A 16,710-nucleotide genomic window follows, 5' to 3' on the forward strand; every position below is an offset into this window, starting at 1 on the left:
AGTGAAGGAGCAGTATTTCAGGATCTTTGGTGCATCAGTAATGTGGGTTTTGTACCAGACCATTGTGTGAAGAGCCTAAACTTTTGATTTACCAACTGTGCATTCCAGTCCTCACCTCAGGACACGAGCTGTGGCCAGTGATCGAAAGAGTAAGTTGCAGATACACCTTTGTTTGGTGGCTGAGCTCAGCCAAAGCAATGGGGCCAGGAGCCTAGACATCTGGAGTAAGGTTGCTTCTCCTTCACATTGAATGTAACCAGCTGAGATGGTCATCTTTGAGGAGACTATAGGGTAGACATAGGCCTGGTACCACATCAGTATCCACCAGGAGATTTGGGAAACCCTGCTTAGATACATGTAAATGGGCATCTTCCTGCCGACTTACTGCAGCTGCTTCAGACTCATCTGCAAGACATTTCATTGCAATGAACTAACTATTTATATATCCTTCAACCATATTTGAAAAATGTAAAATCTGAAGGACTACTTGTATCTACCAGTGTCTGCAGCTATCCACATGTAGGTCAACAAGTGAGTATAATCCTGGTCTTTGAAAGAGCAAAAATTAGCTTTGTTGCCAATAGAAGATAGAGTAGAGCACACACATACAGACTCATCAAGTGGAAGACAACCCTACAATTTGTGCTATACTGGCAGGTAAAAGTACCAGGCTTCTGTTGATAAACATATTCCCCATGGGGTTTAGTGTTAGATGTGATCATGGTTTGTGAAATGCTTTACATGATATTGTAGCTAGTAATGTATATTCAATTAAATACGATCAATAAGTTCATCTCTACAGTAAGATGAAACCCATTTTTCTGTCATGCCAGTTGAAAAAGCTACAACCTCTAATCTGCCAACTCACGGTTAGAGGAAAAAAATGAAAACAAGATGCTTTTGGGTTAAAATACAACCGTTACCGCCACTTCTTTTAATGCTCTGTTTTCTTGGTTTCTATGGTGACATGTTCTCTCTTTATCTGGACAAAATACATGGTGCAGGCACAAAACATACTTCCTGTGGAAATACTATACTTAAAAGTTTATGGTGCAAAAAAAGTGTAAGAATTTGTATCCATGAACAACAACAACATAAACGTATTGATTAGGTTGCACGCAACTAAAATTCCCAGTAGAAGTTGAGTGAAGTTCAACTTTGGTTTGAAAGTTTTCAGACATGCAGACTGAGGATTGAAATAGTATGGCTTGACAACCCCCACTCCCATCCCCACCCCCTGCTGAATGAATCCTCCTGATGGCAGCTCTGTTATACAAAGCCGAGAGGAGACAGATGGACACAGACCAGAAAGCCAAACACCAGCCGGGTGGTATGATGGGTATGCGGGCGGGGAATTGGAGGGGCAGACCGGCGAGATGGACAGGCAGGAGAGTCTGCAGAACCACTCGAATCCTTCTGTATTTCTAGCTTAACACGTCAAAATGGGTCTTCACACATTATATTACTAAACTAAGGGATGCAGTGCAAAACGGAAGGACTCTACACCCTTTTTGCTGGTGTTGTATTCCATTCACACATGGGTGATCAGTCACATGCACTCCTTGTGTAACAAAAGGATGCTGCCTGGTGACTCTCTTTCGCTCCCTCTTATTTTCTCTCTTTCCTTTCCATTCTTTCCCCCCACTCACACCCCAGGATGTCATTACCCCCACAGATGTTTCCCCGTGCTCTTATGACAAGTCAAAACAAAAGCTCCACAACTCCGGAGGTAAAATTCAGAGCCGACTACCTAAAACAAAGCATGCATGTAATTTCCACCTCAAGACCTAGTCAGACAAACAGTATCCTCAGTTTTTTCCCCCCTCTCTGTTATTCCCTAATTGGTATGGCATTCATGGCTGGAGCGCAACAGTTATTTCCGTCTCCTTGTTTTTCTCTCAACACGTCACCTTTGCTGGCTCTGGTTCCCAAACAACGGGGCTCTTGCCGAGGATGGAATCTAGCTTCATTGCACACAGAAGCCCGGAGGAAACAATAGATGCTAATTTGCTAATGACATTACTGTGGAGGTTATTAAAGCATCAGCAGAGAGGCAGGAAGCATCTTCTTCAGGGGGAGCTGCTCGATTGCTCCCAACCTGGACTCAACAGCAGTGCAATATTGCTGGGAAAAGATGTTGATGCCACTCTGCTGTCCTGAGGGAAGTACCTCTTTTGAGGAGCAATCACCATAATGATCTCACTAGTTGCCCATCGGCTAATCTGTTGGATTTTATTAACACCACCACACAAGCATGCACACATACACTCAAAGGCCAAATTTAAGAAAAGGTTGCTGTGACAACAAAGACAGCCACTGTGGCGCAGAGATAATAACTTTTGGTGATATGGCTTTGCCACCACCTTTCTTTTCTCATTTCTGGGTGCAGTGCCAAAAAGGGTTTTAGAGCAGCTTGATTTCAACACGCTCAGGCAGAGAATGAAAACCGTTTGAATTTTTCAACTCCTTCCCACACTTTGATATCAATAGAGGAAAAATAACACAGAATCAGGTTTATTACTGTTTTTTTTCCCCAAAATGTTGCCTATTCTGACATTATCCCTAAACCTTTGAGATGGGCTCAGAATGCCCATCATCACTACCAACAGCCATGTTCAAAGTGTTCATTTAAACTCCTGTTAGACTGGATCTGGACTACTGCATTAACTGTTTAGCAATGACATTCAGAACATCAGTCATCAGTTTTGATTAGCAAACTTTGTCAACCTGATGGAAAGGGTTTAGTGACTCAAGTGACCACTGGTTGCATCCAAGTAATGCAGAAGAGCATCTTTGAACACATCGAATTTTGAGCAGATGAGCCACAGCAGTAAAGGGCCACACCTGTCAGCTAAGAGCAGGAAACTGAGGCCACAGTTCACACTGGGTCACCTTAGTCAGAGCAACTGAAGATTGGGAAAACTTTGCCTGGTCTAAAGACTCTCGATTTCTGTGCAACATTCAGCTGGTAAGGTGGGAATTTGGTATAAATAACATGAAAGCATGGATCCATCCTGCTTTGGTTTAAGCTGTTGGTGGCAGTGTAATGGTATGGTGTTTATTGTCCTGGCACACCTTAGATGCCTTAGTACAGCGGTCCCCAACCTTTTTTGTGCCACGGACCGGTTTATGTCCGACAACATTTTCAGGGACCGGCCTTTAAGGTGTTGCGGATAAATACAACAAAATAAAACCATTACCGGTACCAAAAAAAAAAAAAGATTTATTCATAACACACGGGAAAAGACCCAGGGAAACCGAGTTAACAATAAAAACGATTAAAAGAAATAACGATGAAAACCATGATTTCACACCCAAGCATGGACTATTGCGGCCCGGTACCAATCGACTCACGGGCCGGGGGTTTGGGACCGCTGCCTTAGTACCATCTGAATGTAATTTAAACAACCACAGCCTTCCTCTGTATTGCTGCTGAGTATAACCATCCCTTTATAACCCGAGTGTACCCATCTTCTGTTGGATGACTCACCACGTCACAAAGCTCCGATCATTCCAAGCTGGTTTCTTGAACAATAAGTTACTCAAATGGAACGTGATGTCATTATGGATTGACAGCCGATACATTTTTTGATGCAGTCAGGCTAATGGAGCTAAATCTCTGAGGAATGTTTCTAGGACCCTGCTGAATCTGTGCCATCATGAACTAGGGCAGTTCTGAATGCAAAAGAGGTCCAGTCTGGTACTAACTAATGAAATGGCCAGAGAGTGTATTTGCCATTTTCTACAAGTTGCCATCATAAACCTAAAACTTCTTTCTTTTATTGTTCATTTTTGCTGTTTTATCTATGCATTGGTGTTGGCAGACAATTTTGTTTGCCTGTAATTTTAGTTGATCTGTTAGCCAACCTGAAAATGTCAAACTTTTATTTAGATGTTTAACTAGCTGCTTCAACAAACCATTTTTAAGGAACAAAAATCACCAAAATTTTCTCACTAGTGGCCCATCAGCTAATCTGTTGGGTTTCACTAACACCACCACAGAGGCCACCACACACTCAAAAGCCAAATTTGAGAAAAGGTTGCTGTGACAACAAAGACAGCTGCTGTGGCGCAGAGATTAATAACTTGTGGTGACATGGCATTGCCACAGTCTTCTTACTTTACTCATTTCTGGGTGCAGTGCCAAAAAGGGTTTTAGGGCAGCTCAACTTCAACACACTCAAGCGGTGATGGAAAACAGTTTGAGTTTTTCAAGCCTTTCCCCCGCTTTGTTGGCATGTATTCCAAAATGAGTTTTTGCAAAAAGTAAATCAGGTTTATTAGTGGATTTTTAAATGTGACTCATTCTGAGGGGTTTTTTTTTCTGTGGGTGTTTTTGGATCTCTTTGTGTACCAGTAGAGTGTGCTGGGTTTATATGATCATACAGGTGACCAACTCCCTCCATGTTTAGGCCACCTCAGTGTCTTAGAGCAACAGTTCCTTTGTACCTATAATTTAAATTCAAGCTATTTTGTTGTTTGTTTCTTTGTGAAAGAAGAAAGACAAAGGTTATATGAACCACAAGCATGCGCTTCATTTATCTTTTCACTCTGGCACCCTTTACCTGTTTGACAGCCTAGTGTCCCTCTCCATTCGTTGTGCAATTTGAACCGTTTGTCCAGTTAAGCATAATATTGCCAGTGTTTGAATGAGAATGTGTATGCTCTCTCCACTGTGTCCTTGCTTTGCTAATAGCCTGGAGAATGAATGCATTCGCTCATTCACAGGCCATTTTCTATTCATATACACTGTTCTGCCTACACTCAGAGGAACTGTAAAAGGTGTGCTCTTAACCTCAAATATAAATTGTGCGGTACACTTCACCAAAAGAATCGACGTTAGTTTTCACATATTTAGAAGATCACCTTGACCACTCACTGACAGAAGCCTTTGTTCTGGACTTTGGGCTGCTTTTATATCAGTATTGATCAACAGCGCTATCTCTTATTGATCTCTCTGCTGCACTACTACTTTTGATGGATTGATTGGCAGCCTGTAGCTAGAGACCAATTTGTCAGCGAGCATTGGACCTTGTCAGAGAAGAGCACCATTATGTCCCAATCATGGACAGCCAACAATCCCAGGGGTTGTGTGTGCTTGAGTGTGTGTGGGTAAAGGGGGATGTGACGCTGAGTCTTCACGGTTGGCTTGTGAGGCTGGAGTATGTGCAAGAATGAGGTTGTGCCTCGACTCCCCTCTGGGTTAAAGCATTGGTTCCCAATTTCATTTGACATACCCCCAAAGCCCTGAGAGATGGTTTCAAAAGCGGCTTCATCAGACCGCCACTCATGGCGTTCACTTGAACTCATTTTAGACAGGATCTGAACTACTGCCAGCTTTCCGTTTACTCTATAGCAATTACATTCGGCATGCCATTTATCAGTTATGCTACAGTCACATTGGGGAAAATAGTGGTTGGAGACCGTGGCACAGCCAAAATTACTTCAACTATGTGTAATGAAGTTGCAGTTTTATAGCCCAGGAAATCGGTGCTTCGAAGGCAGGGACCGGGTTTGCAACTGCTAATCAGTTGCTCCCTTCAATAGATTTTGGGGTCAAGCTGGTTAATGATATATTGTCTGTTTGCTGTCTGTTGCCGTCTACATATACAGAAATTAACATCAAAGAGAAATGTAAGTACTTAAATTCAAAGTTGCCTCCCACCAGGAGACCTGTTGTGATAAATAACCTGCTACCAGCTAAACCATCATCACTGTATGATGGATCTTGCCTGTTTGCTTAGTTGAATCCAGGTGGTGATGCAGAGGCGGGTTACCATGGTTGGGGATAACTGGGTTAAAGCTGAGTCCAACAAAAGGAAGATCAGAGGCATTTTTTCCAAATTGCCCTTTATTTTGCATCTATTTTCAAATGTCATTATAGGTAGGTCAGTGACATTCCAATAAACATGTTTGCATGTGTTTTCCCCCTCCTGTTTGTAGCAGCAGTTATATCCTCCAAATGGTTGTGATTCAGCTGCTGTACATGATGATTTGTGCCCCTAGTAATTATACCTTCCTTACACTGGGAGAGAGAGAGTGTGTGTGGGGGGGGGAATGCTGTTGTTATTCTTAAATCCCCACTCGATGCTGGCTTAATCATTGTCTGACTTGTCTTTGGAATGGCTGTAATTGAAACATTAGCTGTTCGGGTCTATATACAGCATGTGGGCGGATCGCGAGCGCCTTGTGGATGGATTTTAATCATAAGCCTCGATCTCAAGCCGAACCGACTCGTGTACTTCACTTCTCCCTTTGTTTTTATGTATTTATTTATTTAATTCAAGTGTCATGTTCTCCCTTCTTGTCCTTTTCATTCTCATTTCCCCTATGCCGCTTTGCATGCGTCGGCCTAGGTGAATCACTTTTATGTGTTTTAAAGCAAATTGTGCATCTGCAAAAGAAGTGTGAAAGCAATCAATCCATTAGCCGGCGCTATCGACGCTCTTTTAACAACCGACGACACATGCATTCGGGAGCAAGCTCAGTGTCGACTTGATAGGCGCTGTGTACTTAGTGCTCCTCCACCCAGCTCGCAGGCTAAGAAAAAAAGGACAAGCAACCAAAAGGAAGCATTTACTCAAACATATTGACCACTTTTCATGAATTTTTCATCGGCTGCTCAAGGCGATGGGTTGCCAGCTGGGTATGTTGAGAAGATGAGGCGCCCATTCGATGCTGCTGACCACACACAACCCCACCCCCCACCCCCCGTGGGCTAGCACCGCATTTTAAAGGTTTATCTCCTTGAACCTTTTAAACACCTGAGTGATACTGTACTTTAGAGGCCCTCTCCACATCTCTATCACCACTATGACTCACCCAACATTAGACTCTAGGCCTAAAACTGCCTCCGGCTGGCGTTGTCCTTGGCAACAACTTGAGAGCCACGACTTATTCTCTCTCTCTCTCTCTCTCTCTTTGTACTGTGTATATTTCAGCCTTGGTCTCTCTACTATTCGATCTTGTGTGGTTACCTCAGAGTAGGGTTGAGGAAACATGTTGATCTTGCACATATTTCTCTCCACAGGCAGGGCGGGCAAAAGTCCAGCGCCGCTAGTGTGCGTCTCCAGAGGAAACGCTCCTCTAAAAGCTAAATCCTACCAATACTCCACCCGCAAACACCCCTCACCTTCGGCTCAAATCCACATCACAACCCACCCTTTTACAAGCACCACCTTACTTGACTGTGTAAGGTCGATATGCAGACTTCTGGGCCTGAAAATTATCTATTTTCTTTCACCATCGCTCACTGATGGCACCTGAAAGCACTTGGACAAGGAGTTTTCTACATAGAGCCTTGTGTGGTGCGTTACTAGAGTCACCGCCTTATCAACGCATCATTGTCGAGCGTTACATTTAATTTTAATGTTGAGGAACTACAACACAGTCTTTTGTTATCAGTGGAGTGAGCTGTCAAGGCTAAAAGAGAAGGTCACATGGTACATTTTCACTGGACCTGTCATTTCTATGCTTTGTACACATTATCTTGTCAACTCAAAATATGCACAAAAGTTAAGACGTAAGCTGCTCGATGCATTATTTTTAAGCTTAACTGTAAAATAATAAGCAAGTAAAGTTTAAAATTAAACTCTTATAGTCTGCTATGCTGTGTTATTGGAGATAAAACTGCCCAGCAGTGTTTAGGTAATTAAACTCGTCTCCTGTTGCATCATTAAAGTGACATACATAATTAATAATCTGTGACAATGACACATCAATAATTATGTTCCAGTAACGCATATAAATATCTTTTTAGTGCCATTAGCCTCTGTGACAACATCCATTGGTTTTGGACTGCACATTTTGAAGCTTCAGTGTTAGCATTTTGGTGACTTTTAATGTTTTTGGAGTCAGATGTTGCTTTATATGGATGAAAGACTAAAGTGCTAATTTATCAGTGGACACTAGCTGACTTTCATAAATTACAAGGGTGCATCACACAGTCACACATATGGGCTAATTACTAATTAAGTAGAACAGCAGTCCCCAACCCCTGGGCCACGGACCGGTACCGGGCCGCGAGAGTTGAAGCTCAGCTGTGAAATTTATGGTTTTCAGGGTTTTTATCCTTAACTCGATTTCCCTGGGTGTTTTCCCGTGTTATAGTTGTGTGTCTTATTTTGAAAGAAATGTTTACACGTTACCATAGCGACCAGAGAGCATTAAGGGGCAGAGCGGAGGATGTTACTCTCAATTCTTTTTGGCGCATTTCAGGGAGACGCTGCTAATAAAGTTACAGAATTACAAAGTGAATTCGCCACAGTTTTTGTCTTGGTCGTATCACTTCATTTTGTTGTATTTATCCATGACACCTTAAAGGCTGGTCCGTGAAAATATTGTCTGACATTAAACCGGTCCGTGGCGCAAAAAAGGTTGGGGACCGCTGAAGTAAAATGCTAATAAAGCTCTAGAAATTCACCAAAACTGAAGCAAGAACTTCTAGGTTGATCTGCACCAGATAGAAGGCGATAATATTAGTCACGTAGTCCATTAAAACACTCCAAAAGGCTCCAATAACGCACACACACAAAACACACACAGTGAAGCACTCCAGTTTAATGACTAAAAATGAGTAATAAAAATAATTATCCCCAGAGCTCTTACAAGGTGGATTATTGAACCTTTAAACTGTATTTTCTACCAGGTTGTAAACTGTCTTTTTAATGTGTATGTTGACTCACATTTGGAGAGAGCCTCTAGTGGCCACTAGAGGAACTGTGGCAGTTTTTGCCACTTTGCATTGACTTCATTGGAGGTTACTCTTAATAATGCTAATAGCGCTTTGTCAGCATCACGTTTCAGAGGGAGTCTCATCCTCGTTAGGCACACTCAGTGCTTTGGAGACCAAGTGGCTTTTATAGACGGCACACTCTCTGACTCATTTTCTGTACATCTGTCCAAATCAGGTGGTTTACAACACTCTGTTTCTCTTAACAAACAGAGTCCCCACATACACGTGCGCACATAGGCTTAAAAATATTCAAGTTCAAGTGCTACATCACAGAAAATGCAAGGTAAAATTCAACAAAAGAAGTAGTTGCAGAAAAATCGTTTGAAGGTTGGGTTGCTATTCACAGTGAAGGAAAGCAGTGTGAGAGGTAGTATTTTATGCCCGAGAAGCTTTTGTAATGTTCAAAACCAACCAATCTGAAGCTGAAATAACCCTTCATCTATAAAGAATGCGCTATTTTTGAATATTCATTTTGGGTTCTTTTGCTACTTTTAGTGATTCACTGTGTTTATTTGTAGTGTTAATGAATTATATTCATTAACAGGATGACCCTCATGCCAAGGGGAAATGCACTAATTTCTTCCCCCCTGACTCTTCATCTCTGTTCCCTTCTCTGTTTCTGTCTTCACAGGATCTGCGGGAGGTCTGGCTCAACTACCCACCACACCCCCTGCAGGTTAGGAGAGAGATATTTTATTATTGATGTTTATTTTGTCTGGGTACCTCTCATTAAAACTCACCTCACCCCCAAGACACAAAAGCGTTCGCGAATCTTTGAAGTTTTCCCGTCTAAATGTGCGTGTTATTTTTCTTCTTCTTCTCGTGTGTGTCGGTAACAGAGGTGGGCAAGCTGTTAGGTATTTTGCCTGAGGCTGACTGAGCTCTTTATGGCTGTCACAAGGCTCCCAGTAGCCTTCCACTAGTTTCTATTGTTCTGTTCCCTTGTCTCGATGCTCTCCATTTTGGTCGAGACCCTAATCCGCTTTTTCACTTACTCAGTCTCTCTTGCCTTTTCTCTTTGCCACATCATCCCCCCTCCTCATCCTTTCTCCATCATCCGTCTCTTCAGTCTCTCTCCGTTCTGCTGCTCTTCGCTTTGCATGATCTGCCCAGAAACATTGAACATGTCAACAGTGTTTGTTTGAAATTAGGATTTGGAAGAAGAGATCAAAGATGCCATAACAGGATTACAGTCCCGAATCACATGGGGCCTCCAGGGACCGTCAGGCATCCTTCTCTCTGATGTGTTTGCGAGGAGAAAGTTTTTCTTTGTGTGTATGCCGAGTCGTCTTTAAGCGCTTTATTCTCTTCATCTCGCTGCGTATGTACATTTTTACACATCCTGCTTTTGCCCCCCCAAAAAATAACATTGTGCTTTTTTGTTTACCTACAACATATGTTTGGGGTTTTTTTTATATCTTAGCCTCCTCAACCCTGTATTTGTTATCCCCACGATCCACAGAGAGCCTGGATGTTTTTTGTTGAGCTTGTTCAGTGCTCAGACTAAACCCACTGTGTACCCAGCAGCCTGTTTTCCTGGTGAGCTGCACAGGCGGTGGCAGCAGTTACTGTGGGCGGGGTGGAGCTCTTGGGTCAGTCCTGCTATGGCTCTGCGGTTCGGCTGGTTCCTCCACAGTGTGCATGAGTAGTCATACAGCCTCAATACCACACACTGTGCATTGCAGAGGTTTTCTCTGGGTGGTCCTCTGCCAGTGGGATAAGACCTACTAAATTATGTTAGCCTCTCGGTAGCTTGAAAGCACCCTGAACCGTGATGTGATGTGATCTAAGCTTTATTTACCCTTTAATTGTTTATGTATTTAAGTATATAATCTTGGAGTTGGAACATTAGGCCTCATTCTCAAATATGTGCAGAAAGTTCTCACCCTGAGGAAAAAGTTTATATCACTGCGTGCATTTAAAGCTACATGCCAAGAGACCTGTTGGCAACCCCATCAACGAGTGGTCCCCAGGGACAAATGTTGACGAGCGGTTGTTGCAGGTTGCTGGCAGTAACTGTGAAGCAGCCGCTCAAGCTCCAGTTACGCAGTTCAATACAAACAACAGGTGACCACAGCAATCTGACCTGGACATGGCCAGGAACCTCCAGCCAAGCTGTTGGGGAATACTCATTGTTCCCTAGCGATTTGAGGTTGCCTGGAGGTTGCCGATTGGTCTGTAGACCTTGAAGTGAATCATGGAGAAACGAGTGATATTCTAAGAGAGAGGTATGCACTCCTAAAGGCAGAAAGTAGGAGAATTTCCATCAGAAGAAACTGGAAAAGAAGTGTCAGAAACAGAAGGCCAAGAAAAGGCACATCTTTGCAAGAGTGACCTGTGCTGACATAGATAGCATTAACCTATCTGGAGAACATGCAAACTCCACGCAGAAAAGCTCTAACCACAAATTTAATGCAGGACGCTCCTGCTGTGAGGCCTCATTTCCAAAGCATTTTCTTTGGAAAAAACATTGATTTAAATAAATAAATGCTTGGGTTGAGATAATGGAGTTGATAAATGTTGTTTACCCTGAGACATGGACTATGGGTCGAGCTAAAGAAGAAGGCGAGAAAACAAGCAAATTTTGAGCCTAACAGAAGACGAATATTTGAAAGCAGGCCATAAGAAAAAGAAGGAAGCATGGATGAGAAATTCACAGCCATTGCTTAAAAAATGCTGCCAAGAAATACGAGTTTAATGACTTTTCTGGATTTTTTATATATTTTTTTGGTCTTTAAATAAAGGTTTAATTAAACTCTTATTAACCAGGACGTCCCTTGAGATTTAAATCTATTTTGGTGTCGTAGGCCAGTCCAGACGTGTTGGTACCACCTCTGAGGTGACAGCCCCACTAGGGGTTAAATTACCTTCTCATCAACTCTGATGAAGCCTCTTGGATGAAAGTTAAAGTGTCTTCAAGAACCTAACAGAAGTCCAGTTGCCTTTGACCGAAGCACACGACCGTCATGACCTGAGTGACTGAGTACCTACACAGACATGTCCGTGCTCTCTGTTTCTAAATGAGGCTCTGTTGCCTAAATCTGCTGTTGAAAGGTAACAAGGTGTGTCAACCTCCCCCCCCCCCCCCCCCCCCCCCCCACCCCCGACCAAGAGGGGGATGACAGGGCAGAGATGAGAGAAGCTACCTTAATGAGGTTTGAGGCGACGGTGATGGCAGCTGGAGGTGGTGTGTGTAATTGCGCGTACACAGATCTTTGTCATAGACGCATACACTACCCTGCAGCAGCCTCACCCTACAGAATGCTGCGGATCGCTCTGCGCTCCTTCCTTTTTGCCTGGTTCACACCAGCACATCATCACCCCCAGCTCTCCAGAATAATTTACCAGAACATCATTTACACTGAGTTTGGATTGCCAAATTTCTCCTTTAGTTTATTGAGGAGATACATGAGAGTCTGGATTTTTTATTTTATTTTATTTTATTTTTTTTGGCCTCAGAAGACCTGGGCTCTGATTCTGCTTTCTGTCTGGACTGAGCTGAAAGTGATGCTTTGAAGCCATTTCAAACATGTTTTTTTTTCCCCATCTTTTTTCAAAATGCTGTTGATTCTTCTTTTTTTTCTCTCTCCTCTTCACTTCGTTTGAAGCCTTGCTGCTGGCCATTTCCCCTGAAGGATAAGCTCGCGCCTATGAGTGCTGAACTCGTCAGATGTCGTTAGTTGCGATGCATGACATTTACACGCCTTTCGTTAATTAACAGAAGGAGCAAAAAAGGCAGGAGTGAAATGTTTCTTAGGACACACTGGAAGATGGAACCATGACATTACCGGCAGCACTCCAATTAAAATACTGAGTTTAAAAATACATCTCAGCTCTGTGCAGCGGCTCGACATGGGAGACTTTGAGAGCGCTGTTTACTTGTCATTCCATCACGAAAACGCAGACAAAAGAAAGTGCTGGAAAATGAAGAAAGTGGCTATCTTGCCTCTGAGAGGCTTGCGTGTATTCTGTATTCTTATTTTCAGGGTACTTCGTAGTGTAAAATAGAGCAAACTAACAAGGTCAATTGAATGTGCATGCGTTCCCTTTGAATGTCCACATCTCAATGTTTCTGTTTTCTGTGGAAAAGATGTCTTGGTCAAGCTAACAGTTGCACCACGCAGAGACCAATTAGTTGATTCTAGCAGCCTAATTAATGCACCCATAAGGATATCTGTTGATTTAACAAACATGCGTGCACACATTATCTTTGCATATCATTTCTTCTTCTTCTTTCTTCATATATTCTTTGTAATGAGCACAGACAGGAAGAAATACTGTAGCTAAAGAGAGCCACATGAATTTGCTGGACCCATCTACCTCTGAACTCACCAAGCCCTGGAGCTAATGTTAAAAGCATAATCTATAGCGATTTACACAACTGAAAACTGCTCTTTAAAGTCTCATCACAGTCACAAGTAGGCTCATATAACAAGCCAGCGCATTTACAGTACCACTGAGTCACCAGAGATATTAATTGACTGTGGGAATCGTCAGATTTACAGAGAGTGGGGGGGGAAAGGGAGCTGTTTGACTTAAAACTTAATGACTAAGAGATTCCATCTGCTCCAGATCATCTGAGTTTGTTTTGAGGCGGAGGAAAAACACACACTCTAAACAGGCCCTAAAGCAGCACATACTGCAGAGGTTCATCTCATTTACTGAATTTATCTGACACTCTTATGTAGAACGACTTCATTGAGCAAGTTTCTCTTTGGTGTGTTATTCAAGCATCCTTGAAGTGGTCTTGCTGGCTGTTACTAGATACATATTCAGGGCTGTGAGATATCCCAAAGCAAAGAGCACATTTTTAAAATTAATTACAAAACGTATATGCAAGGGCAAAAGAGTAGATTTAACAGCGAAAGCAATTAGGCGCATCAAACGCGAGCACATTATTCATAACTACGTATCAAATTTTATTCAGAAAATTTCATATTTATTTATTTATTTATGTATTTATGCCCAGAAGTTGGGAAATTCCTGCAGTGCATTAGCCAAAATGTTAAAAATAACCCATAATGAAGTGAGTTAAATAAAGAACAGCTCAATAAAATGAATACAGTGCTTCAAAATTATGATTTAAATGGAATAAATGAAGTATCAAAAAATAAAACAGGTCAACAATGCTAATAAAATACCTTGTAAAAAAAATAAATATAATACATAAGTAACTCAAAAGGTAAGAAAGTGCTGGATAAAAATAAGCAAAAATATAAATACAACAAAACACTGTAAAAGATTTAATATATATTACTCAAGAAATTCAGTAACACTAAAAATACTGAACATTATTTATACTTAAAAACAAGTTGAATGCAAACCTGCCAATGGAGCTATACTGCTTGCATTTTCTGTCAAATACACTCACTGGCCACTTTGTTTGGGACACCTTCCTAATATCAGATTTAACCAGGGGCTAGAATCATTTCCACCCATGATGTCATACTCCTGCTCCACCACATCCCACAGGTGGTGCACTCCTGGATTAAGATCCGGTGACTGTGGAGGGCATTTGAATAAATCGTTGTGTTCAAGAAACCAGTCTGAGATGATTTCAGTTTCGTGATCTTATCCTGCTGGAAGCAACTTTCAGAAGTTGCTTCTAACCCTACCCTCTCAACTGCGATAATCATATCAGACCACGTTAGCAGCGTTAGAAGACAGTTGAACCTGGTTGGCTGCTGAGTGTATATCCTGTTACAGTGGTGGATGTTCACATTAAACACAGTCACCCTAACTCTGTGTGATGTCAGTGTGAGACAATTTCCCTATTTGGGCATCTCTGGCTCAAAGCTGTGCCCACGTGTTCTAACCTTATATTTTTAATGGGATGAAGATCAGAAGGTTAAATCAGACCTTAAGGCTCTGGTTTATAATAAATTAGGCTTATTTTAAACTGTGGATCATGCTAAGCTACTATAGTAGTTGCTAGTAGTCCAGGAAAAAAAGGTATCATAGAAAATTAACACAATGCATCCATCTGCTAGAGCAACAGTGAGGTGCAGCACTGATGTGCTGGACAGAGTTTAGGTCAGGGGTGTGTGCAGGGGATTCAGGTTCTTCCTCTTCGAACAAAACAATGAAAGAAAAACAACAAAAACACACGGACTGTGGTTTTGTGTTTGAGGATATGTTATTATGTAGAAGCAAAGGAGGGTCTTTCCCAAACTGTTAGCACAGTGGAAGCAGTCTGTAATTTAGCATAATCACCGTGTGCTCTAGCGCTAAGCTCTCTCTTTACCTGGACTAAGGACTTGCCAAAAAGTAAACACTGAAAAATTGCTACTCACTAAATGTTGACTCTGGCTACTCTCAAATCTATAAAAGATGAATGGGAGTGTGTTTGGGTACAAATATTGAACAGTGATCCGGCATACGTACGTAGCCTTGGAAGGGTCAAAACAGACCAAGTGCTGGAACTCACTGATAAATAGACGTCTTGTTTATTGTTGCCACAGCCATCATCTTAAACAGGAACAACAGATTTCAGCGAGTGCTGGCATTCTGTCTGTTTTCGTTATATCTATAATGACCAGAGCTCTTTCAGTGCCCCATATCTCGTCAGCAAACCTCCTTTGTTGCTATCTTTGTCCTTTTCCAGGTACAGGAGCCGCAGACAGACAGGCAGCTGATTGAGACGTCGCCGGTCCTCCAAAAACTGACCCAATTCGAGGAGTCCATCGGAGTTTTGTTCACACATGTGCGTCTGCTGGCCAGAGCCTTCACCTTAAGGACCGTGGGCTTTAACCACCTCACCCTGTAAGTACCTTCGCTGTTTGTTTGTGGATAATAGAGTTACGGCCAATTAAAATGCAAAGTGTGGCGCTAGCAGGCCAGATGCAATTTGCAGGGATGCTGCAGAAATAGCCAGACTTTTATCTGCCGCTCCCTTCAGAGGTGATGAGGCATGATGCATTATAATGTATAATATAATCTGAAATGCTGGGAGTTTTATATGTTGAGCATTTTAAATTGTTGTATCTGTTGTGAATGCGGCAGCCGCCTCCTCCCACATCATCATTATGTTTACCCCCTGCAGCTTATACATGTTCTCGCCGTCAGTAAAGCTGCTTCTGTAACAAATGATGTCTTGAATGTCATGTTCAAAGTACCTTAGTGAAAGATGGCTTTTTTTGGGGGTTTGTTTGTTGGCACAAAGCCTAATCCGAGGGTTTCACAGCCAAGAGTGAGACCCAGGGGACTGTGAAGTCCTCGTGTTTGTAGTCTGTGGTACCTGTGAGGCCATGACCCTGCTGTCACATGGGAAAAAGGAGGTTTGATTCATGTCTTATTTCACTGTCCACCCTGTGAACTCCTAAATTCTCATTTAAAGCTTTTTGCTTGTCCTTATTTACTTTGTCATATTTATATATGTATAACACTGTTACACAAAAGACCCTTTTTCAGAAGGCAATTTGTTTACTCAACCATTTCAGGTTTTTGAAACTGAAATGCAATTGAGGGCTGAATCTGAGAAACTAAGGGACACCTTGTCCTTTGCTCCTTCTCCAGCTGGGCAAATTGATTCAAATTTAAATTTTCGCTTCCAGTATGAATGAAGACAAAATAATTTGGAAAAAGTTGGGGTTTTTTACAGCGATGTGTTTTTCCTCAGACTCTGGATTTCCTGATTCTGTGAAAAAATTGAAAAAACTGAGCGAAGCTGTTTGTGTCTCTGGATCGCTCAGCGTCTCTCAGGCTTTCAGTAACATGTGACAGTGGGCTCTCAGCCTGGGTTTTATGTCGCTTAAACTGAGGCTGCTGTTGCCGCCCGTTTACATTAGACCGACATCTCGTGATGGAGGCAGGCCGGTTGGGACTTGAGGTTGCTTTTATGAGACTTTATATGAGGCTTTATAGTCAAACACACTCCCTGATTAAACCCTATCTTTCTACGCTCCACCACCTCTACCTTTTTTTATTTCATTTAATTAGATTTTTTTAAATTGAAGTATTTAGTTGGGAAAAAAAGT

At 42.2% G+C, this 16,710-nt stretch overlaps 1 protein-coding gene across 1 annotated transcript in view; it reads left to right on the forward strand.

The window, feature by feature from the left end:
* drosha (drosha ribonuclease III) overlaps positions 1–16,710 on the forward strand; it is a 129,769-nt gene that overhangs the window by 77,704 nt on the left and 35,355 nt on the right. The window contains 2 exon segments of the mRNA XM_019362997.2: positions 9,366–9,410; positions 15,339–15,496. Of these exon segments, the coding sequence (XP_019218542.1) occupies positions 9,366–9,410; positions 15,339–15,496 (203 nt within the window).

The sequence above is a fragment of the Oreochromis niloticus genome, linkage group LG9, assembly GCF_001858045.2.
Source record: "Oreochromis niloticus isolate F11D_XX linkage group LG9, O_niloticus_UMD_NMBU, whole genome shotgun sequence".
Taxonomy (NCBI): domain Eukaryota; kingdom Metazoa; phylum Chordata; class Actinopteri; order Cichliformes; family Cichlidae; genus Oreochromis; species Oreochromis niloticus.